Below are 25739 nucleotides of genomic sequence, written 5' to 3' on the forward strand. Positions count from 1 at the left end.
GAAAAGTTTTTTTCTGAAAAATCCGAAGTTGTATTAATGGGCGACTTTAACATCGACCTTGCGGAACCGTCATCTAGACAGGCTTCTGATCTTTTGTCTTTACTAATTTCATATGGATTAGCTCCTTGTATAAACATACCGACAAGGATTTCTAACCAGTCAGCAACATTAATTGACAATATTTTTTCATCACTACACTACATTAAGAACGAAGTACTGCTTTCTGATACTTCCGACCATTTGCCAGTTGCAGCCTTGTTTCCAATCCTCCAAAATCCACAAAGATTAGTCCCCCAAGATACATCGAGATTCTGTTGCTCACCAGTGGAGCTGGATAGACTGAAAGAAGATCTGAGTACATCTTCATGGGACTTTTCATTACCAGAAAATATTAATTTGGGCAATTATAACGATATATTTGGCCAGTTTTATGACACTGTTAAGGAAAAATTCGCGGCTTTTTGTCTAAAAGCTCCTTTAAGGAATCCTCGATCAAGAAGATCAACACCCATAGCTCCCTGGCTAACACCGGGAGTCCTCAAGTCAATAAATAGAAAGCAGAACCTTTGGAAAGAGTACAAAAACAGACCAAGTGATGCTAAATTAGAAGCATTTAAGTTGTACCGTAATATGCTGAAATCAATTATTCGGAGAACAAAAACAGTGTATTATACTAAGAGATTTGATGATTGTGGTAGAAATATAAAGAAGACGTGGGACGTGATTAAGGAATTTAGTCGGCCATCGAAAAAACTAGAAGGTCTCCCTAAGTCTCTTATGGTAGACGATCAACTTATCACAGAAAAAGGCCAAGTACGACATCATATGAACAAATTCTTCGCGGAGATAGGGAAATCAACTGCTAATAGTGTTTCTCACTGCTCGGTGTCTCAGACTTGGAAGCAGTTCCTAGGCCCCCCGTGCTTGAAATCAATGGCTCTTGAGGACGTTACAGTGCAGGAAATTACAAATATTGTTTTGTCCTTAAAGAATTCTTCAACAGGTTTTGACAAAATTTCTGCTAAAGTAATTAAACATATCCTTCCGTCGATTATCACCCCACTTTGCCATTTGATTAATAGGTCATTTCAACAAGGAGTATTTCCTCAACGTCTTAAATTGTCGCGTGTGATAGCTCTCTTTAAAGGAGGTGACCGTGAGGATCCTGGGAATTATAGGCCGATCTCTCTTTTGTCAGTGTTCTCTAAGATATTTGAAAGGCCAATGCTCAAACGTCTGGTAAGGTTTCTTGAAGCTAAATCTTTTTTCCATAAGCATCAGTTTGGGTTTCGGGCAAAGTACTCTACAGAACATGCTTGTAATAAACTTCTTCAGTTTATACGACAATCTTTAGACTCTAATCTTATTCCTGCAGCCATTTTTCTTGATGTAAAGAAAGCTTTTGACAGCCTTACACACAAGATTCTCATTGGTAAACTTTCTCATCATGGTGTGCGTGGGGAAGCATTGTCTTGGCTCTCTTCATACCTTACTGACAGATCTATTGCCATGGAAGATACAGACAAGGAAGTTCCAATTGAATACGGAGTACCCCAAGGTTCTATTCTTGGGCCAACCCTATTCCTGATATATGTGAACGACCTCTACCGACTTCTAAACACCCCAATTCCCAATGTTTGCTGTGGATTGTGTCACAAATGTTACTCTCAGACTATGTCGGCGTCCACATCTGATAGTCGAGAAGAACTGGTATCATTTGCAGATGACACTACTCTAGGTGCTGCAGCTCCGGATGAGTCATCCCTTATTCTAAAGCTTCAAGCAATGACTGAGAAGATACTCAATTGGTTTGACATAAATCAACTAGCTTTAAATGTAAAAAAGTCGTACCTTCTTATTTTTTCCCGTACAGGTGTGAGTTGCCCCACAATTACTGAGCTTCCTACACCAAGAGGCTCCATAAGTCGCCCCCCGGATCGATATGTGCGATTCCTGGGAGTTCCTTTGGATGAAAATTTATCGTTAAGTGGCACGTTCAAGTAATAAGAGTGAAAATTTCCCGTGGACTTGGAATCATCCGTAAACTAAAGCGTTTATTTCCTTTTCCTATACTCCGTCTTTTATATTTCTCTCTCATTTTCCCTTATATATGTTACTGTTCGTCTGTGTGGATGACTACATTTTCTTCTGTACTTGCTCCTGTTCATATTCTTCATGAGAAAGCGGTAACAGTTCTCCAGTCAACTACACACTCTCCTGTTAATCTCCTTAAGATTAGAGATATTTATGTTATATCTCTAGCTTCGTTGGCATATCAATTCTTCCACGGAGATCTCCCATTGTGTTTTTCTGGACTACTTAAGCCAGTGGGGGAAGTAAATTTTTACTCAGTTCGAAACAGGGAGGATGTTATGATTCCGGCTACTCCCTCGGTTCGTTCAGACTTTGGTCTGGTCGTGACTGTGGGACGTGCTTGGAACTTGGTTCCTGCTGAGATTCGTCAGTCACAAACACTTGGCTCCTTTAAAAGACAGATGAAAAGTTTCTTATTAAAGCTAAATATTAAATAGTTTATAGTTGTTGTATAGTTTTTTTGTTGGCGTTGGATCCTCGATGATGTAGAGAATTTTTCATTTTTGATTTATTTATTTATTGTCGGGTGATAGGAGGGTCGCTGTTTCGTGTGGACTGTCGGTGAGTTGACTTCTTTTCCTTATAGATTTTTAAGTTAAACACTGTTTAGTATTGTTTATGCCAAGTTTTAATATTAGTCATTTATTCTGTGTCATTTCCCAAGTAACGGGCCATTGAGCCCTTAGGGATATTGTTTTTGTTATTGTTATTTATGAAAATAAATGGAAATTGAACTTGAACTTGAATTCGAATTAATAACATAGAAAAAGAGAAATTGTAAAAATTGTCCCATTTTATTCATTTAGCTGTATGTTTTTTCAGTAGCGTTAATTGAGTTACCTTGTATTAACGTGAATATATATATATATATATATATATATATATATATATATATATATATATATATATATATATATATATATATATATATATATATATATATATATGAATATATGTATATATAATATATAAATAAATAAATATATATATATATATATATATATATATATATATATATATATATATATATATATATATACATATACATATATATATATATATATTATATGTATATATATTTCTAAAGCGTGTGTTAAAGCACCAAGAAAAGTTTAAATCAAATCTAATTGTTAGAATTGGTGCAGTGGAAATTTACACAGCTATATATACGATAAAAATTAGGAGAATGTTTTTTTTTGTCTTGCAGTAGCAGTCATCGAACTAAAAAAAGTGTGTGAAAATCAGCAAAAACAAGCAAAAGCACATGGCCCCAAGGCCATATCCCGCCTTGACTTCCCCCTGAGATTTCTGTCCGATTCGTAAAAACATAACGAAAATGTATATAATAAAATTTTTTACATGTTTTTAAAGCTTTTAAAAAACGAATAAATACCCCCTTCCCTAACAAAATTCAGGTCCTTGCATGACATCAAACAGTTTAAGAAGAAATAGCTTTTCATTAAAGATGTAGTTTTCTTTTAAATCATCAGAATGTTAATTTTAATGTCTGGATTTTATGGGGGAAAAGTATTATCGAATTGAACTAATTAGTTTTGGTTACTTGTTTTCGCGCCTCAACCTATCAACACTGACAAAATGTGGCATGTTAAAAGAATAATAATTTTGGATTCACCAAACGAAAGATTTTTATAAAATTATGGTTTTAAGCCTGAAAAGACGCAAGATTGGTCCAGGGGGGGGGGGCAAAATATGTGCTTTCATATCCTTTGCACGTCAAATGAGCATGAAGGTAACCATGCTTTTAGAATGTGAATGAAGTATGAGCCTAAAAGAAAAAAAAATTAAGATATAAAAATCGAAAGAGAAAATTATTTCATCAGTAATATCGATAAAGAGAAATCAGAAAAATGTCACAAACATGTCAAAAAATTTATTGGGGAGTGTCCTGCTCAAAGGTATAATCTCCTGAACTTTAAAAGGCGTGAAACAAAATGGCTATCTAAAAATTTTGATTGTATGTATTTGGGGAAAAGGTGGGCGTGAGATCACTTTCGACTCAAATCACTTTCGACTATTGAAAAGGGCACTAGCCCTTTGAATTTCCAATCGAATGAGCCCTTTTTGAAGTTTCTACGACAAAGATTTCAATAAAAACGTATATGCCCCTAGGGCATAACTTATAACACTTTCCCTGAAGACTGTGAAACGCTTTCCTGCTGAAACGTATAATTTCCTGAACTTTAAACTGCGTGAAACAAAATAGGTATCTCAAAATTTTGATTGGATGTGTTTGGGGAAATGGTGGGCGTAGAAGGGATGTTAGTTGCCTTTCAATTATTTTCGACTATTAAAAAGGGCACTAGCCATTTCAATTTCTAATCGAATGAGTCCTTTTTGAAGTTTCTACGACAACGTGTTCTATAAAAACCTTATATGCCCCCAAGGCATAACTTACAACCCTTGTCCTGAGGGCTATTGGGGGGGGGGTTGCCATCCTCAAAGACCTAATTTCCAGAACTTAAAACTAAAATTAAATGGCTATATCAAAATTTTTATTGGATGTGCTTGGGGATAAGGTGGGCGTGAGAGGGGGGTTACTTGCCCTCCAATCACTTTCGACTATTAAAAGGGGCACCAGCCCTTCGAATTTCCAATCGAATGAGCGTTTTTGAAGTTTCTGCGACAACGCCTTCTATTAAAACCTTATATGCCCCCAGGGCATAACTTAAAACCCTTGCTCTGAAGGCTGTGGGGAGTTTTCAGATTTCTATCTGAAAATCAACTACGCTGAACAAAATGGTTATCTCAAAATTTTGATTGGATGTGTTTGGGGGTATGATGGGCTTGGTGGGGGGCTAGTTGCCCTCCAATTACTTTCGACTATTAAAAAGGGCACTAGCCCCTCCAATTTCCAATCGAATGAGCCCTGTTCGAAGTTTCTGCGACAACTCCTTCGATACGAAGTGCCTGGGTATGGAAACAAAAAATAAATAATACATTGTGCCAACATCGTTCTTTACTTAGGCAGCGCTATTTCCTTTGGAGGGGGGAGCAGTGGGGATTGCTGCTTTACAATACCCTCGTGGAAGATTACTCAGTCTCTGGATCCTAACTTGGGTGCTTTTGTAGATCAACAAAAGGCCCTAATATAGAATTCTACTGATTTTTTTTCTATTCTGCATAAAAAAACATATCCTACGCTTCCGAAATTTCCCAATGTTCGTAGGGACACACTGTAAAACAATTCTTCGAAGCTTCAGTCGTATAGCGAATCGTAGGCTATACCTTTATAATATTTACCATTTGCAAACGGTTTTGGTGCTTTTCTAGAATCTGGTACACATGCGAGAAGTGAAGTTTCGTTAATCCTAATGAAATAAAACAAAATAGGATGAAAATATGATAAGTTTATGAACAAATTTGGCCTATATATTTGTATATTAGGGGTGAGGGCGTTGGTAAAGAAAAGAATATATTAAATACGTAACCTAACATAACCTAGGTATCTTTGTCGGCCCCTTCAACCCCCCAAAAAATAAAGTTTAAATGTCTTTCACAGAGTGAGCAATACCTCACTATGCAGCGGAAACCTGTTTTTCATTAGGATCTTTGGCATTCTATATGCGGTTCTACTCGCATGTGTACCCGGATTCTAGAAAAGTACCACGATTTTTAATGAGCAAAAACCCATTGCTGCATGATCCCCTCCTCCCCAAAGTCATTTATAAAAGGGTTGATGGGGCGTGGGAAATACCAACATTTACTTTTTTAGGTATTGGTGCATTATATGGGCATTTCTAAAAGGTCAAGTTTGATTAATGCTAATGAAATAAAATAAAATAGGATGAAACACTGTCTATTAAAAGGATTTTATCCCTAATTCGAAATTTTATCTATCGTCATGGAAAGGCAATGTGGTCTCCGAAATTATTTTGGGTACTTGGGTATTATATGGGCATTTCTAAAAAGTCAAGTTTGGTTAATACTAATGAAATAAAATAGAATGAATATATAATAGTTTATAAACAAATTTGGGCTATATATTTGCACATTAGAGGGGCTGGGGGGGTGGGGGTTAAATCATTGCATATATTAAAAAAATAACCTAACCTAACCTTCCCTAGGTACCTTGCCCCCCCTCAACCCCCAAAAACAACAGTGTAAATATCGTATACGCAATGAAAACCACGCTCTGCATTCCATTACTCTGACGCCGTCTAGTGGATTAACCCCTGAAACACGGGTTTTTCATGACTTGTTTCCTTGTAGGTGCCCATTTTTATTCAACTGTTTTCCAATTTTTCTAGGGGAATTTATTCAACTGGTCATGGTGGAGGCGGTACTTGTCAGTACCCCATCTCCTCAGTGGAGGTATAATCTAATACATCGGCACAATTTCCTCTTAAATATTCTAGTATCCCCAAACTTATCCTAAAAAAAAAAAATCTGAAAGTATAGACTTGAATTTAACAATTAAAAGGTATTTACCATATGCGGAAAGGTATTACGGGTTCCTTACACCTGCAATTAGCGAAAACAAACTGCTAAATGAATCCCAAATAAACATTGCTAAAGCTGATAGTAATAATGACGTTTGACACTAGCGAAAGGTAAAAATATCTTTCTTAGAACTAAAAACGAAGGGCAAGATTTGCATACCACTGTGTTGCTATTACTATCTCGAAACTATAAAATAGGTTATTTTTGGATACATGTCTATTCCAACCCTATAGCTTCAGACGTGCTCAATCAAACTGTGCTTAACGATAATTAAGTTGGGACCGCTCGAAAAGTACGACTTATTTGACTGGGGTGAGAAAAGGGTAGCCAGAAATTTTTTTTTAAGAAAGTGGGAAACTCAAGGAAATGAAAAAAACGGTAAAGCTCTAAACCGACTGGGGCGAAGGAGGCTTGTGTGCAAATGTATTGGTCAAATACAGTTCAATGCAGCCCTGCATATGGTAAGAGTGATATCGAATGATGCAAAAGGTTTGATACCAGAATGTTTACCAATTATAATATCATCTTTCCACTGATAGGTCAAACTACCTTATTTTATATTTACCTTAACGTGCATTTCTCCCTTTTACATATTTTTTCTGCAAATTCCTTTGACAGCGAGATTCGCAAGTAATGAACCTTTTGTCCGTCAAGAACCGAAATATCACCCTTTTCTGTTCGTCTCTGATAAGAGACCGCTTCATATGGCAATTAAATAAAAAAAAATGGATTGAAAGTAAGGAGCAACATCAAAAAGTTAAAATGAACAGAAATTATTCCATATAATGAGGGGGGGGGGTGTCTCTTCCTCAGCCACTTCCTTATTATGCTTAAGTTTTTCAGTGTTTTGAAAAAGCTTTTTATTCCAATTCGGCCCTTGTGTTTCGACAGGCGTTCTTAAAGAATTGGAATAAAATTTCAAAGCTTCAGAGTAAAGAGTAAGGGTTTAAGGAAAAGGCAGCCCTTCTAATGGCACTCAAATATGATTTTGCCCCAAAGGTAGCCAATTTTCTATCGATTGAAAATTCTGAGGTATTTAATGAATTTAAAAGTATCTAAATAGTGTACATTGAGCTCCTCAGTTTCAGACGAAATAATTCCTTACGGTGGCGTAATCAAGGCTGTATCTAGTGGGTTAGGTGGTCTGAACCCCCCCCCCCCAAAGAAAATGTTTGTCAAACTCGTAAAACAAAGCAAAAATGAATATAAACTGATTTATGATGTGTTGCAAACCTAAGATATTTTACCTAATGGGATATTACCTAATTGGATACTACCAATAGGACACCTGAGATTATTACCTAAGATATTACCTAGGATATTTATGTTTTTTGAACTCCCTCTTCTCGAAAAAAAATCCCAAATACGTTCTTGGGTGGAATCGTTCCGAAAAAGTCTCTTAGTACATATACGATCCTTTGATAATATACGCATTTATTTTAAGAGTTTTACTTAAATAAGTTGATTCAATTAATAGTTCACAAAATTACGTAGAATGATGTTAAATTGTACATCAGCTGTTATGATGGACGGGTGATGGACTACGGTTTATGCCGTAGTCGGGGGGGGGGAGGTACCAGATGTCTCAGGGAGTGCAATTTAATAACCAAAATTCCTAACCCTCCATAATTCTTCAAATAAACATAGAAAATGATCCGAGAGATGCGGGGGGGGGATGAAGGTAGGAATTAATCTCCAATCTCCCTTCATTTAAACTAAGCCTGGATAGGGTTGTTTTGGGGTTATAGCTATCTTCTTATTGTAGACATTCGTTTTCTTTTGTAATATGCAAGGTTACATACATATTCTTACTTGCTCAAAATGTGGACCGATGGAGGGGGGGGGGATCTTGAGCAATACCTGGAAACTTGCCAGGAGGGGGAGTATGTTGGCAAATTTTGAGCAATACCAAAAAAAAGGTGACACCAGGAAATTTGTTTTTATTGACGTTTAAATGAAAGTAAAGGGTTTGATGTCTTTTTATATTAGACAGTTGGTGGTAACGAATTGTGAGTAAGGAGTAACTTGTGCTAATAATGACTAAACTCCAGAAAAAGATCATTGGCAGAAATATACCCTTTAAAGTTTTCAAATATATAATTTGAAGTAATTTATTCCTTAAAAGTAATTCTCAAAATATCATAAGTTTAATATTAAATTAAGTTGAAGTAACCCATTGAAAGTTAAGAGCCGGAGAAAATAATCCTAATTTTTAAAAAAAGGGAAAGGAACCAAAAAAGTGCGAGTGATTTTGACGAAATTGAATTCATCTTTTAGGAAAAATCTATTGTAGAAGTCTTATACCCTTATCTACAAAAATGTGACATTTCGTATTTATTTTCGACATGGATGGTCATGGATGCGTGTCTATTTGCTGTTTTCTATTTTCTATTCTCTAGAATATCAGAAGAATGCTCATTAAAAAGAAGATTTAATATTCTACTGACCTTTTTCATAACCAGAAAAGGTTGTGCCAACATAAAATAGTATTTTTTGTCATTTTGTGACGTAAAACGGCCAAGGTTTGAGACGTAAAAGGGCCGACGGTTTTGGCCGAGGGTTGCCGAAAGGCTATCAAATCAAAATCCAGAAACAACCAATCGGTTTGGGTATATCAAAAACTATATATTTGGGTTTCCAGTTTCAGCGACATGAATGACTCATGCTGGCGCATTTGTAATAGTAGAGGTCGATCTCTAATCCTTCTTCATTCGTGGGAATGTCTAATACTGGTGCTGAAGCGGCACCTCTCCTATTGCAACCACCTTTTTCTATGTAGCATAAAAGGTCACATTTAAAAACCTCCCGACATAGAGATAAGAAATTGGGTAGGACCGTCATGAGATAACCAATCGTTTTGGGTATATCGAAAACTATATATTGGGGTTACCCGACATAGAGATAGAAATTGGGGTTGGGCCGCCATGAGATAACCAATCGTTTTGGGTATATCGAAAACTATATATCAGGGTTTCCAGTTTCAGAGACATGAATGACTCATGCTGGCGCATTTGTAATAGTAGAGGTCGATTTCTAATCCTTCTTCATTCCTGGGAATGTCTAATACTGGTGCTGAAGCGGCACCCCTCCTATCGTGACAACCTTTTTCTATGTAGCATAAAAGGTCACATTCAAAAACTTCCCGATATAGACATAGGAAATGGGATTGGACCGTCATGAGATAACCAATCGTTTTGGGTATATCAAAACTATATATTAGGGTTTCCAGTTTCAGAGACATGAATGACTCATGCTTGCGCATTTGTAATAGTAGAGGTCGATTTCTAATCCTTCTTCATTCCCGGGAATGTCTAATACTGGTGCTGAAGCGGCACCCCTCCTTTCGTGACAACCTTTTTCTATGTAGCATAAAAGGTCACACTCAAAAACGTCCCGAGGGTAAAAAATGGGGTTGGGACGTCATGAACATCACCAGGAAATTTATTAGGAGGGAGGGGCAAGTATTGCCAGGAGTTTGGTTTTTCACATAGATTAAACGGTTAAATTTTCATTTTCTATTTGTATGCAATGTTTAATGTATACTTGTATTCCATTGGTGTCGATGTTTAATGTCTACTTGTATTCCAAAGGAATACAAGTAGGAACGTGCCTATAAGACAGGTTGGTTTGGAAATTTGCTTTTAAACCATGGAAAGATTTAAGGGAAGGATATCACTGTCGAAGTATTGTTTTACGAATATGAAACTGAGTCTAAAAACGGGATTTGGAGGAGGGATCCGTTGACCTTCTTGATAGTTAAAAGAGCCTTGGGGCAAACATTTCTTAGAAACAAACGGCAAGTAACAAAGAGCAACCCTTTTCAATTGAAACTGAAACTCTGAAATGGTTTCGATTACAACGTATGCAACAAAGTTTATTGTTTATGCTGGTTCTAAATAGGCAAAATGTACAAATTTTAATGTTATTCATTAAAAGCAATTAGAACATGAAAATTTATATAATTTTTTAAATAGAAAACAAACTCCCCAAAAAAGAATGCCATCTTGATTGAAACTATGCAGAGAAATCCATCATGTATGAGAAACCTAAATGAATTATCAGCATATTGTAAATTTTCCTCAAAAGTATATGTTCTCTTTTTGTCAAGTACACTTCGAAAGGGTAGATTTTGTTGTTTTTTTTGTTTTGGTTTTTTTAGCACTGAGGACGACTGGGCGGAGGTCCTTTTTTTTCTTTGTATAATTGTCTTTCACCTTCCTTTACACCTTTTATCCAGTTTTGTTTTGTTTTTATAATTGGATCATAAAATTATTAATATATATTACTAATAAAGGATTTGTTGATGATTCTATGAATTGTTATAAACGCACAGTACATATATAAAAATATATACATATTAAACTATCAATTTGTTATCCCATATCCGCAGTTATGCGATTTCTCGAATTTCTATGGTTGAATAACTGGCTTACAATTGATATATTTGTCGAATTGCGGCAGATTGTTATTAAATATGATAGAATTAGGCCTACCTGTATCATCACGAAATCTAACCGTCAAATACTTTTAGCACTTCCTGGTTTGGTTATTATTGCAGAAATAAAACATATTCTGTATAAATTAATACAAATTTGTCAGAGAACAATGTTAACTCTGAATGCACTAAACGAAATAAAAAAAAAAATTGAGCAAAACGTATTAAATAGATTAATTATGTCAGATTTGATTGATACATGTTCTGAAGGGAAAGCTGAAAAATACTTTCATAGTTATTATATAACATATTTTGGTATAACAAAATTATGAAACTACCACAAAGAATTATGGAAGGGGGCCGCTAGAAGCGCATTATATTTAATACGAAACCTAAAATAACCTAACCAAAATACCAACTTAATATTTATTTAAAATATAGTTATAATGTAGGTTCCCCAACGAGTCGAACGTAATTGTCTGGTATAGACAGCGTGAAAACCGGGTATTGTCTTGTCTTCACGATACAAGTTCTCGAGTTTGTATCATATAATACACAAGTACCCGTATTGTGTATACAACTGTTATAAAACTATATTATATATTATATACATAATATATTTCTGGAATTGTTTTACGTGATTTAAAAGTTCAAAATGGCTACTTAAAAAACCCGTCAGCGCTGAGCCAACGAGTTCCTGCATACTCGGTGACTTGCTCAAAATTTTTTGAGGAATTTCAAAATTTTCGAAATTGTTCAAAATTGTTCCTAAATTGGAGATTTCATCGAAAGTGTATAAGTAAAAAAACTACAAGAATTAAAAAAAAACCTAAGCTGGTCGTAAGTTCGTATGCGGGCTTTAAAATTTCGTAAATATGGTGAATTTCGCAGCTGCACGCGAAATTCGCATTGCGATTGCAAACTTTGCTTTCAATAGAAACTAAAGGGCTCGGCACACGTCCACACGTAGCTGATTTTGGGAACCGATTTCAGCATCAGTGGACAAACGATAGCGGTAAGAAAAATTTGTTGAAAGAAAAATTTATTGCGCAAAATTTTCAAAACAAAAAATAATGGACACAAACAGTCAACTGGAGTTTGTTAATAGTTGCTTGATTGATATCAGCTTAGTTCTCAGCTCAGTAGCGGGGCCTTTCACCACAGACATCTCTGGCTGACTTTTTATTTGTATCTCTATTTTTTTGTGATGATCTTGTAAATGCTGCTGATTTTGTAAATCGCGCCGAAAACTAGAAAATTTTTCAAGCTCAAATCGACGCCGATTTCTTTTTAAATTGGCGTTGATTTGCAAAATCAGTTCCCGAAATCAGCTACGTGTGCCCAGCCCTTAAGTGTAGAATGAAACCTTGAAAACAATTCGGAACAAACGAAATCGTGTTTTAAATATGCACATATGTTTCGCTGTTGAATATGTTTGAAATATGTTGAAATATGTTTCGCTTTTAGAGTTCTATATTGCAGTCTTAGTTTTCATTTTGTAATCAATAATACAAGATTTATTCATAATTAACTAATCAAGCATTGAATACATTCTAATCCCTCAATGGTTTCCTCAGAGGTGGTTTTAGGGGAGTGACAGAGGAAGCACTTGCCCCAGGAGTAGAAATTATAGGGGTTTAAAATTTATATAACGATTATAATCATTTTGTAATTTTTTTAATTATATTTCTATTAAAATAAAGTAGAGGGCGCAGTTAATATATGAAAATAATTAATAAATTATTAATTAATAAGCAAGAAATTAATTAAAAAAATGAAAACAAAATCATGATAATTAAGATTTAAAATGATTAAATAAAAATAATTCATGATAATTAAGTATTTAAGTAATTTAAATAATAGATAAAAAATAATCAGAAAATTAATTATGTATTAATTAATAAATTGAAAAGAGTTTTTTTTTAAATACATGAAAGTTTGTTAGAATTTGGCCTGAATTTTTTTGGGTGAAGGGGGGGGGGGCTAATCAAGATTTTGCCCCGGGTGCAAGAGAGCCCAGAACCACCACTGGGTTTCCACCAAAATAGTTTTCTTATGAAAATGTCCTCTGATATCCTCACATTTAACCCTAACTTAAGCTTTACCAAAAGTTAAACCAGTTAAATGCATGCACGGTAGATTTGGGGAAAATTCCCATCCAAACCAAGAAAATTTTTACATCCAGTAGACTGGATGTAATTTCCAACTGATCCAATTTCTGACAACAGGTTTTCTTGAAAATAACATTCATTTTTCCAAAGGCAATTTCCCAAAAAGACAATATTCCACCGAAAAAAGTAAATAAATCCAATTCGGGCGTATATTCGACGTGCGCATTAGTAAATTCCGCAAAGATGGTGAAAATGTCACAGCTCAGTGCAAAATTCATAATGAAATCGCAAATTTTGCGTCTGATGAAAACCAAGCATAACTGAAAAAGAATGTATATTTTTTTTTAATTTCGCTAATGCTCATATTTCACTTGCAAATATTGCAGTTCATATTGAAATTGCAAATTTCGCATCTAAGGAAAACCTAGTACATCCTCAGGAAAAACATATAAATATTTATTTTTTAATTTCGCCGGTGCTGTGTTTTGCTTTGGAGTTCTATTTTACGAATGAACGGTGGTTGGCATTTACCCCCCCCCCTACCCTTCGTAAAATTCCCAAGGAAAATACTCCTCCTTGGTGAAAAATTCCGCCCCCGATAAATACCCCCCCGGAAAATACGCCCCCGTGGACAATAAGGCCTTCCAAATTTTTTGTTGAAGTTCTAGTATAGTTTAGTTTTAGTTTAGAGTTTTAGCGTAGAGTCTTAGCTTAGAGTTTTTGTTAGAGTTGAAGTTTAGTTTAGTTTTAGTTAAGAGTTTAGAGTTTTTTTTGTTAGAGTTCTAGTTTAGTTTTATTTTAGTTAAGAGTTTGATTTTTTACCTTTGAGTTTCAGCTAGAGTTTTAGTTTAGTGTAGTTTTAGTTAAGAGTTTAGAGTTTACCATAGAGTCTTAGCGTAGAGTTTTAGTCAGAGTTCTAGTTTAGTTTAGTTTTAGTTACAGTTCAGAATTTAGAGTTTTAGCGTAGAGTCATAGCTTAGAGTTTTACTTAAAGTTATAGTTTGGTTAAGTTTTAGTTAAGAGTTTTTAGCTTAGAGTTCTTGTTGAAGTTCTAGTTTAGTTTAGTTTTAGTTAATATTTTAGAGTTTTAGCTTAGAGTCTTAGCTTAGAGTTTTTGTTAGAATTGAAGTTTAGTTTAATTTTAGTTAAGAATTTGATGTTTTACCTTTTAGTTTCAGTTAGAGTTATAGTCTAGTTTACTTTTAGTTTAGAGTTTACAGTTTTTTAGCTTAGAGTCTTAGCTTAGAGTTTTAGTTGGAGTTCTAGTTTAGTTTAGTTTTAGTTAAGAGTTTAGAATTTTAGCTTAGAGTCTTAGCTTAGAGTTTTTGTTAGAGTTCTAGTTTATTTTAGTTTTGAGTTCTAGTTTAGTTTACATATAGTTAAGAGTTTGGAGTTTTACCTTAGAGACTTAGCATAGAGTTTTAGTTTAGTTTAGTTTTAGTTAAGAGTCTAGAGTTTTTAACTTAGAGTCTTAGCTTAGAGTTTTTGTTAGAGTTCTAGTTTAGTTTAGTTTTATTTAAGAGTTTGGTGTTTTACCTTAGAGTCTTAGTTTAAAGTTTTAGTTAGAGTTATAGTTTAGTTTAGTTTTAGTTAAGAGTTTATAGGTTTTTAGCTTAGAGTCTTAGATTGGAGTTTTTTTTAGAGTTATAGTTTATTTTAGTTTTAGTTAAGAGTTTAGAGTTTTTAGCTTAGAGTCCTAGCTTAGAGTTTTAGTTGAAGTTTTAGTTTAGTTTAGTTTTAGTTAATAGTTGAGATTTTTATCTTAGAGTCTTAGATTTTAGTTTTTGTTAGTGTTAAAGTTTATTTTATTTATATTTAGTTTTTTAGATTTTTTGCTTAGAGTCTTAGCTTAGAGTTTTTGTTAGAGTTCTAGTTTAGTTTAGATATAGTTAAGAGTTTAGAGTTTTAGATTTGAGACTTAGCTTATATTTTTAGTTTAGTTTAGTTTTATTTAAGAGTTTTGAGTTTTTAGATTAGAGTATTAGCTTAGATTTTTTGTTATATTTATATTTTATTTTATTTTTAGTTAATATTTTGTTGTTTTTACTTAGATTAATAGCTTATACATTTAGTTAGAGTTCTAGTTTAGTTTAGTTATGAGTTTAGAATTTTAGCTTAGAGTCTTATCTTAGAGTTTTTGATAGAGTTGAAGTTTAGTTTAGAAATAGTTAAGAGTTTAGAGTTTTAGCTTAGAGTTTTTTTTAAAGTTGAAGTTTAGTTTAGTTATAGTTAAGAGTTTAGAGTTTTTTAGCTTAGAGTCTTAGATTAGAGTCTTTGTTTAGTTTAGTTTTAGTTAAGAGTTTAAAGTTTTTTAGCATAGAGTCTTAGCTAAGGAGTTTTTGTTAGAGTTCTAGTTTAGTTTAGATATAGTTAAGAGTTTAGAGTTTTTAGCTTAGATTCTTAGCTTAGAGTTTTAGTTTAGTTTAATTTTTTTTTCTAAGAGTTTAGAGTTTTATCATAGTGTCTTATCTTAGGGTTTTTTTAGAGTTCTAGTTTAGTTTAGTTTTAGTTAAGAGTTTAGAGTTTTTTAGCTTAGAGTCTTAGTTTAGAGTTTTTGTTGCAGTTCTAGTTTAGTTTGGAGTTTTAGCTTAGACTTGGAGTTTTAATTACAGTTCTAATTTAGTTTAGTTTTAGTTAAGAGTTTAGAGTTTTATCTTAGAGTCTTAGCTTAGAGTTTTTGTTAGAGTTCTAGTCTAGTTTAGTTTTAGTTAAGAGTTTAGAGTTTTAGCTTAGAGTCTTAGCTTAGAGTTTTTGTTAGAGTACTAGTTTAGTTCAGCTATAGTTAAGAGTTTGGAGTTTTACCTTAGAGACTTAGCTTAGAGTTTTAGTTAAGTTTAGTTTTACTTAAGAGTATAGAATTTTAGCTTAGAGTTTTTGTTAGAGTTCTAGTTTAGTTTAGTTTTAGTTAAGAGTTTAGTGTTTTTTTTAGCTTAGAGTCATAGTTTAGAGTTTTTGTTGAAGTTATAGTTTAGTTTAGTTTTAGTTTATAGTTTTAGCTTAGACTTAGAGTTTTAATTAGAGTTCTAGTTTAGTTTAGTTTTAGTTAAAGGTCAAGAGTTTTTAGCTTATAGTCTTAGCTTAGTGTTACTTGGAGTTTTAGTGTAGTTTAGTTTTAGTTCAGAGTTTATAGTTATAGCTTAGAGTCTTAGTTTAGAGTTTTTGTTAGAATTAAAGTTTAGTTTAGTTGCAGTTAAGAATTTAGATTTTTAGCTTAGAGTCATAGCTTAGAGTTTTACTTAAATTATAGCTTGGTTAAGATTTAGTTAAGAGTTTCGAGTTTTAGCTGAGTCTTAGCTTACAGTTTTTTGTTAGAGTTCTATTTTAGCTTAGTTTTAATTAAGAGTTTAGAGTTCTACCTTAGAGTCTTAGCTTAGAGTTTTTGTTAGAGTTCTAGTTTAGTTTAACTTTAGTTAAGAATTTGATGTTTCACCTTTGAGTTTCAGTTAGAGTTCTAGTTTAGTTTACTTTTAGTTAAGAGTTTAATGTTTTACCTTAGAGTCTTAGCATAGAGTTTTAGTTAGAGTTCTAGTTTAGTTTTAGTTAAGAGTTTAGAATTTTAGCTTAGAATCTTAGCTTAGAGTTGTTGTTAGAGTTCTAGTTTAGTTTAATTTTAGTTAAGAATTTGATGTTTTACCTTTGAGTTTTAGTTCTAGTTTAGTTTACTTTTAGTTAAGAGTTTTGTGTTTTACCTTAGAGTCTTAGCTTAGAGTTTTAGTTAGAGTTCTCGTTTAGTTTAGTTTTAGTTAAGAGTTTAGAATTTTAGCTTAGCGTCTTAGCTTAGAGTTTTTGTCAGAGTTCTAGTTTATTTTAGTTTTAGTTAAGAGTTTAGAGTTTTTGGCTTAGAGTCTTTTGCTTAGAGTTTTTGTTGAAGTTCTAGTTTAGTTTAGGTTTAGTTAATAGTTTAGAGTTTTAGCTTAGACTCGTATCTTAGAGTTTTTGTTAGAGTTCTAGTTTAGTTTATATATAGTTAAGCGTCTGTAGTTTTACTTTAGAGAATTAGCTTATAGTTTTAGTTTAGTTTAGTTTTATTTAAGAGTTTAGAGTTTTAGCTTAGTCTTAGCTTAGAGTTATAGTTAGAGTTGAAGTTTAGTTTAGTTATAGTTAAGAGTTTATAGTTTTTAGCTTAGAGTCGTACTTTAGAGTCTTTGTTAGAGTTCTAGTTTAGTTTGCTTAAGAGTTTAGAGTTTTATCATAGAATCATAGCGTAGAGTTTTTGTTGAAGTTTTAGTTTAGTTTTAGTTAAGAGTTTAGAGTTTTTTAGCTTAGAGTCCTAGCTTAGAGTTTTTGTTAGAGTTCTAGTTTAGTTTGCTTTTAGTTAAGAGTTTGGTGTTTTAACTTAGAGTTATAGCTTAGAGTTTTAGTTAGAGTTCTAGTTTAGTTTAGTTTTAATTAAGAGTTTAGAATTTTATCTTAGAGTCTTAGCTTAGAGTTTTTGTTAGAGTTCTAGTTTAATTTAGTTTTAGCTAAGAGTTTGGTGTTTTACCTTAGAGTTATAGCTTAGAGTTTTTGTTGAAGCTCTAGTTTAGTTTAGTTTTAGTTAAGAGTTTATAGTTTTAGCTTAGAGTCTTAGCTTAGAGTTTTTGTTTGAGTTTTAGTTTAGTTTAGTTTTAGTTAAGAGTTTTGAGTTTTACCTTAAAGTCTTAGATTAGAGTTTTAGTTAGGGTTGAAATTTCGTTTAGTTTAGTTATAGTTAAGAATTTATAGTTTTAGCTTAGAGTCTTAGCTTAGAGTTTTAGTTAGAGCTATTGTTTATTTTAGTTTTACTTAAGAGTTATAGCTTAGAGGTTTAGCCTAGAATCTTAGCTTAGAGATTTAGTTAGAGTTGAAGTTTAGCCCAAACTAGCATAACCACAAAATTACACAATATTGCATAGAAATACCAAAACCATAGGTTAGATTAGGTTAGAGGTTAGGTTTCTCCACGTTTAAGTTAGGTTAGATTAGGTTAGCTTATCATGAGCGCTCATGATAAGCTAACCTAAACTCTTAACTAAAACTAAATTAAACTAGAACTCTAAATAAAACTAAGCTAAGACTCTAAGCTAAAAACTCTGAACTCTTAACTAAAACAAAACTAAACTAGAACTCTAATTAAAACTCTAAGTCTAAGCTAAAACTCTAAACTAAAACTAAACTAAACTAGAACTTCAACAAAATCTCTAAACTATGACTCTAAGCTAAAAAAACACTAAACTCTTAACTAAAACTAAACTAAACTAGAACTCTAACAAAAACTCTAAGCTAAGTCTCTAAGGTAAAACTTCAAACTCTTAACTATAACTAAACTTAGCTAGGACTCTAACAAAAACTCTAAGCTAAGACTCTAAGCTAAAACTCTAAACTCTTAACTAAAACTAAAATAAACTAGAACTCTAGCAAAAACTCTAAGCTAAGACTCTAATCTAAAAACTCTAAACTCTTAACTAAAACTAAACTAAACTATAAATATAATTAAAAATATAAGTCTAAGATAAAACTCTAAACTAAAATAGAACTGCAACAAAAAAATCTAAACTAAGACTCTAAGATAAAAAATCTAAACTCTTAACTAAAACTAAATTAAACTAGAACTCTAAAAAAAACCCTAAGATAAGACTCTATGGTAAAACTCTAAACTGTTAGAAAAAAATTAAACTAAACTAAAACTCTAAGCTAAAAATCTAAGCTAAAAACTCTAAACTCTTAACTATATCTAAACTAAACTAGAACTCTAACAAAAACTCCTTAGCTCTATGCTAAAAAACTCTAAAAGACTCTATGCTAAAAGACTCTATGCTAAAAAACTCTAAACTCTTAACTAAACTAAACTAAAACTCTAAGCTAAGACTCTAAGCTAAAACTCTAAACTCTTAACTATTACTAAACTTCAACTTTAACGAAAACTCTAAGATAAGACTCTAAGCTAAAACTCTAAACTCTTAAATATTACTAAACTAAACTTCAACTTTAATAAAAACTCTAAGCTAAGATTCTAAGCTAAAATTCTAAACTCTTAACTATTACTAAACTAAACTAGAACTTCGAAAAAAAATATGCTAAGACTATAAGCTAAAAACTCTAAACTATTAACTAAAACTAAAATAAACTATAAATCTAAAAAAAACTCTAAGCTAAGACTCTAGTATAAAATTAAAAACTCTTAAATAAAACTAAACTAAACTATAACGCTTAACTAAATGTCTAAGATATGACTCTATGGTAAAACACCAAACTCTTAACTAAAACTAAACTAAACTAGAACTCTAACAAAAACTCTAAGCTAAGACTCTAAGCTAAAAAATCCAAAATCTTAACAAAAAATAAACTAAAATAAAACTCTAAGCTAAGTCTCTAAGGTAAAACTCCAAACTCTTAACTATATGTAAACTAAACTAGAACTCAAAACTAAAATAAACTAGAACTCGAACAAAAACTCTAAGCTAAGACTCTAAGCTAAAATTCTAAACTCTTAACTAAAACTAAACTAAACTAGAACTCTAACTAAAACTCTAAGCTAAGACTCTAAGCTAAAAAACTGTAAACTCTAAACTAAAAGTAAACTAGACTAGAACTCTAACTGAAACTCATAGGTAAAAATCAAATTCTTAACTAAAATTAAACTAAACTTCAACTCTAACAAAAACTCTAAGCTAAGACTCTAAGCTAAAACTCTAAACTATTAACTAAAACTAAACTAAACTAGAACTTCAATAAAAACTGTAAGCTAAAAACTCTTCCGGGGGCCCTGTGGGAGCCTGGGGGACCTTTGAGGACCGGGGGAGGACCTTTGGGGGCTCGGGGAGGGCGTTTGGGGATCCGGGGGCCCTTTGGGAGCTTGGGGGACCTTTGAGTACCGGGGGCTTCCTTCAGGGTTGGGGTAGGGGGATTAGAACCCTTTGGGGTTGGGGTAGGGGGATCGGAACCCTTTGGGGTTTGGGTAGGGGACCTCACGACACTGTTAAAATACAACTTGTGTATTATAACGACCACAGAGTTTCACCCTTAAATTCTCTTCTAAAATCATCTTTTAAAATGTCTCTAACTGTTTCGCCGAAATAATTCCATAAAATGGCTAAAACGGCTTCGCCCAAATAATCCCTAAACGTAATTTCAGCGGGGGGCCCTTTAGGGCTGGGTGGTCCTTTGGGAGCCTGGGGGACCTTTGAAGACCGGGGGAGGACCTTTGGGGGCTCGGGGAGGGCGTTTGGGGATCCGGGGGCCCTTTGGGAGCTTGGGGGACCTTTGAGTACCGGGGGCTTCCTTCGGGGTTGGGGTAGGGGGATTGGAACCCTTTGGGGTTGGGGTAGGGGGATCGGAACCCTTTGGGGTTGGGGTAGGGGACCTCACGACACTGTTAAAATACAACTTGTGTATTATAACGACGACAGAGTTTCACCCTTAAATTCTCTTCTAAAATCATCTTTTAAATCATCTTTTAAAATATCTCTAACTGTTTCACCGAAATAATTCCATAAAATGACTAAAACGGCTTCGCCCAAATAATCCCTAAACGTAATTTCAGCGTGTTCCTTTTGTTTGGCATCTCTGCGCTGACACATTTCAAATTACTAGGAAACCTGATTCCCGCGCTAAGACAATTCATCGCTAAGATGTTTCTTGGAGAATTGTTTCCATGGCGTTTGGTTATTAATATCTTTTGGAGTTCGACCAGTAGAGTTGTTTCCGAGGCAAAGACATTAATGACTTGGATCTATTCCTAGAGAATCGTTTCTAGGCGAAAATTTTTAAAGTCTGACAGATGATGTCATTGGTTGATTGATCTGTCAAGAAAGGTGAATTAATTTGTTGTTTCTAAGGGGAATTATTGATTCACGATAGGTGAATTGAGGTCGACAGCACAGGTGTTCCAAATTCCTGGACGGCATAACATTCGTCTCGAGCATGCACTTACAACAACAACAACATCGACCTTGACATTTGCCTCGAGCAACAACAACAACAACATCAAATGCTGTTTCCTATTTTTGGACACCATGACATTCGCCTCGAGCATGTACATGTCCATAACAACAACATTGAAACTCATAACATTCGCTGAGAGCGTGCACTTACAACAACAAATAAATCGACCTTGACATTCGCTGAGAGCGTGAACTTACAACATCAACAACATCGACACCTTTGGAAATTTAGGTCATTGACCCCATTAACCACGTGTTCTCCCTAGGGAGGCTATGCCCATATTTGGTGTTAAAAAAAGTTGTAGGTGGCAGCAGGGGTGTCGCGTGGGAGTATAAGATAGCCTTCTACTAAAACTTTTAATTTCTGTTTGAATGAGCCCTCTCACAATATTCTAGGACCACTGGGTCGATAAGATCACCCCTGGAAAAAAAATTATAAATACCTATCCGTGAACTTAATGAAGTTTCTATATTTGAAATCAGCATAATAAGCCAATTCTTTTGATATACCTTTTGATTGGTCAATTCTTTTGATTGGTACCAAAATTGTGGTTTTTAAAGTTTCGGTAGTATTAAGCCTTAGCCGGGTCGCTCCTTACTTTACATTTCGTTACCACGAACTGTTTGAAGAAGTGGATCTTTATTTTCATTAAATAAAAAAAAAAGTTTTTTCAACTGAAAGTAAGGAGCAACATTAAAACTTAAAACGATCAGAAATTATTCCGTATATGAGGGGGTTCGCCCCCTAGTCAATACCTCGCTCTTCAAGCTAAGGTTCGAATTTTGTTCGAATCACAAACCCCTGAATCACAAACGCTTTTGAAAGTACTAAAAAAAACTTAGCGTGAAGAACGATGTATTGATAACTTAAAAACCTTTCCCCTGGGGCCTGGGGGGGAAGTCATTTTATATCCAAAGACATAGTTATTGGATTTTTTTAATGATGATGAACAAAATGGCTATCTCAAAATTATGATCGGATGATTTTGGGAGAAAAGGACAAGGGAGGGGGCCAAATTGCCGTCCACTTTTTTTGGTCACTTAAAAAGGGAACTAGAACTTTTAATTTCCGTTCGAATGAGCCTTTTCACGATATTCTAGGACTATTGGATTGATGCAATCACCCGAAAAAAAAAGCATCCGTGATCGTTCTTCTGGCAAAAAAAAAAATACAAAATTCCACATTTTCGCAGGTAGGAGATTGAAACATCTACAGTAGGGTTTCCTGTTACGCTGAATCTGATGGTTTGATTTTCATTAAGATTCTATCACTTTTAGGGAGTGTTTCTCCCTTTTTTCGAGAATAAGGTAAATTTATTCTGGCTCGTAACTTTTGATGGGTAAGACTAAACTTGATGAAACTTATATATTTGAAATCAGCATAAAAATCCAGTCCTTTTGACGTATCTACTGGTATCATTTTTCATTAAGATTCTATCACTTTTAGGGGGTGTTTCCCCCTTTTTTTCGAAAATTAGGCAAATTTTTTCAGGCTCATAACTTTTGATGAGTCATTCCTTACTTACAGTTCGTTACCACGAAATGTTTGACAATTTCCCCTTCGATCGCAAATTTACAATTCTCGCCGTGAAATTTCGCAGAGATGGTGAAATTTTTAGATTTCAGTGCAAGATTTGAAACAGATACAGGGACGTACGCAGGGGGGGGGGCATACGGGCCCCCCCCAAAAATCTCACGATTTTTTAATTTTCCCATAATTTTCTGATTTTTTCACAGAATAATGGGTTTGAAGGATTTGGCCCCTCCCCGCAACAAATTGGGCCCACCCCGAAACAAATTCCTGCGTACGTGTCTGAACAGATACATATGGTTTTGCTATGTGAAACTCATATTACGATTTTAGCTGTGTATTTGTAATTAGTGACTCCAAAAACCACAGTATAAAGATATAGCATTAAGTTTACCGCAGATAATTTCTGGCTCTTCATTCTCAGTGCGAACAAAAAGCTCCTCCCACTCCTTCTTGCATTAGCGCGTACAAACAGCTCTTCTCATTTGATGTGCCATCAGCGGTCCAATTACCCTGGAACGCGTATTTTGGCAAAAACTTTCTCAAAATGCCTTTGAAACCATCTTGAGACTTTGAAAACTACTTTTAATTCCTAAAAACATCTAATAATAACATTGCACTACTAATTACTGATTTTCATATATGTATTGCAATATATTAATTTAAAATTAGTTTCTTCAAAATTTAGTGTTCCAACGTTGAAGCCAAGTTTCTCGTTCAAGAGAAATCTGACTTGTCTACCCGTGAAAAGATCTAATGTCGCTTATGTTTATACGTTCTCTGGAGCACTCGCACCTCGGTCCGGGTTTTTATAATGGGTGAGATAGGGAACGATCATACTGCCTATAATTAATATACTGTGCCAAAAACATTAATATAAAACTTTGTCGGACCCCCCGCCGGATAAAGGCAAATTTTACGGATAGTTGTTATATTGTTTATGGAATTCGCTTGTTTTAATTGGTGTTGCCCTCGACATAAATTTTTACGTACTTCTCTATCTACGGCAACTTCCTATTTACAGTCACCAAATCAAGCATTAAAGTCAAATAAAGGGTGAACAATAATATTGTTTAGTTAGACGGGGGTTCCCAGATAAATGCATCACACTTCAACTCTTTTTCAGGGGAGATTAGATTATCGCAATTAAGTTTAAACGATCCCCACCTGTGTTTTGAATGTGATGAAACTAAGAAAAAAAACAAGCTTTTTCAAATGACAGAAAAGACTGACATTGAAGCTGAGTAGAAATTATTCCGTGTTAGAGGAGGACTGTGGTCCCTCAACGTTCTCTTAACGTAACTTTAACGTGGTCCCTTAAGGTTCCCTTAACGTTCCTTTAACAAGGTTCCTTTAACGTTCAACTACTGCTCAACCGAATAAGAATTAGTCCGTTATTAATGGGGCACCTCCTTTTCTTTTGACCCCCTAGCTCTTTACGATAACGTTTGACTTTTTGCTCCAATGCTTTAAGAGGCTCTGTTCCACCAAGGACAGTTGGGGAGAGGCAAGTATTTAAAAAGCGTAATAAAAACGATCTTTATTTATTTTACAGAGTTCTAAATTCAAAAGGCATCAAGAATGGAAGAGTTTTCTGATCTGATTTAGAATCTCAGGCCAGGCAGACAGTCCAATAGATATGTCAGGACCAATGAAGCCTCAATTAAGACAAAAAATAGAGGAAACAAATCTGGTTTTATTGATTCGTAGCGTATTCTTTTTCAAAGACAACTCTTTAATAAACGGCCTTAAAGACATTTAGACAACAAGCAATTCGACAAAATAAATGAATTTTATCTCACCTTTCAATTTTTTCTTTAATTGACTCTAGTTTTTTTTTTTAATTTGATTCGTGGCCTGTGAGTTTCATTAACTAACTCAACGTAATCCAACTACTTTCGAAGAGCAATTGCACCCTTAATCTAGAATTTTACCTTCATTTGTTCATGCATAGCAGTATCCTTTATCGGTATTTTAGGTTCGGATCGTTTTGGGTTTCACCAGTGGCGAAGTTTCGGGAGGAGGCAATAATTGGGGGAGAAAATTATTATATAGCCCATGCCCCTGACTTTCCAGATGTAGACTCCTCTTCCCCACCTATAAAAATGCTGGAGCTACGCCCCTGTGTTTCATTGACTTATTGATGGAAATTTTTCGTTCGTTCTAATAAGATTGAATTATATGGCTTTATTTCTACTCGTAACGTGCTTTATATGGCTCTTGACTTTCCTTTATGAAACTTCTTTCTTTGAAAATGTTTTTTTTTAAATTTTTTAAAGAGCTTCATCTATTTCAACCCCTGTCAACCCCGTTCTTCAGCACTGAGATCTTACATCTTTCTGCACAGGTTACCGTTCTTGATGGTATACTCATCATTGCTCTTAGACCACTGATCAGAGCAGAATGATGAGACGTTTGCAAAATAACGGTAAAAGAAGTAATGTATTAGTCCTAAAATTTCCCTTAAGAAGAGTTCTTTGTCGAAAGATTAAGATCTTAGCACAATGATGAGCAAAAGTACGGCCTTATTTACTATTTATCGTAGTGCAAAATAGTACTAGAGGTGGCAACTCTTCTGTTAGCTCCTCAAAGGAAAATTACACACACACATATTTATATATATATATAATACAAAAGTCTAGCTTACCAAAACCATAATAGCACAGTATCTGTTAATATCGGTCCAAAAAATACGGATATACAGGAAATCCAGTGCAACTTTAACACTGATTAAATGGCAATTGGTATTTTTATCGTGTTCCTAAATTGACTGTCTGAATACGATTGACCTATAAGGCAAGCTGGGCAAGGTTGCCCACTTTCAAAAACTGTGTACACCATTCGGCACGGGCCATACATGGTGAAATAATGACAAGGTTGACATGAGGAGGTACGTCAGGAATAAAGTGTGTCTACGCGTGGTGCGGAGTATGCCATGCGTGACTGAAATAATTTTGCTAGAACAAGTGCCTTAAGTTCCAGAGAGTGAGAAGCTCCTTGAAAAGCAGTTTTAATGTATATTGGGCTAATGCAATAAATATAATATCTTCTAGCATTATTTTCTTAGCGATTAAAAAAGCATTATGAATCAAACCAGAAATGCGTTTTAGCTTGAATAGAGGTGAGAAGATAGTTCATGAATTCTGTTACTGGGATCTTCTTATATGACCACTGCTTGGAGCAGAAAAAAGAAGTTTTTCAAAATT

At 34.1% G+C, this 25739-nt stretch overlaps 1 protein-coding gene across 2 annotated transcripts in view; it reads right to left on the reverse strand.

The window, feature by feature from the left end:
• The window catches only part of LOC148939567 (acyl-CoA Delta-9 desaturase-like), a 59835-nt gene extending 34540 nt beyond the window's left edge, over positions 1–25295 (reverse strand). Inside the window, exon 1 of one of the 2 annotated variants that reach the window (XM_089106684.1) lies at positions 25181–25295. In XM_089106684.1, coding sequence (XP_088962810.1) covers positions 25181–25189 — 9 coding nt within the window. In that variant the 5' untranslated portion in view covers positions 25190–25295. Of the gene's footprint in view, positions 1–6543; positions 6670–25180 lie in introns of those variants that run through there. The other variant, XM_089106685.1, reaches the window with a different exon arrangement.
• Positions 25296–25739: the final 444 nt, after the last annotated feature.

This window comes from Artemia sp. Qi Xiang Cuo, chromosome 21 (genome assembly GCF_049724085.1).
Source record: "Artemia sp. Qi Xiang Cuo chromosome 21, ASM4972408v1, whole genome shotgun sequence".
In the NCBI taxonomy this organism is placed as follows: domain Eukaryota; kingdom Metazoa; phylum Arthropoda; class Branchiopoda; order Anostraca; family Artemiidae; genus Artemia; species Artemia sp. Qi Xiang Cuo.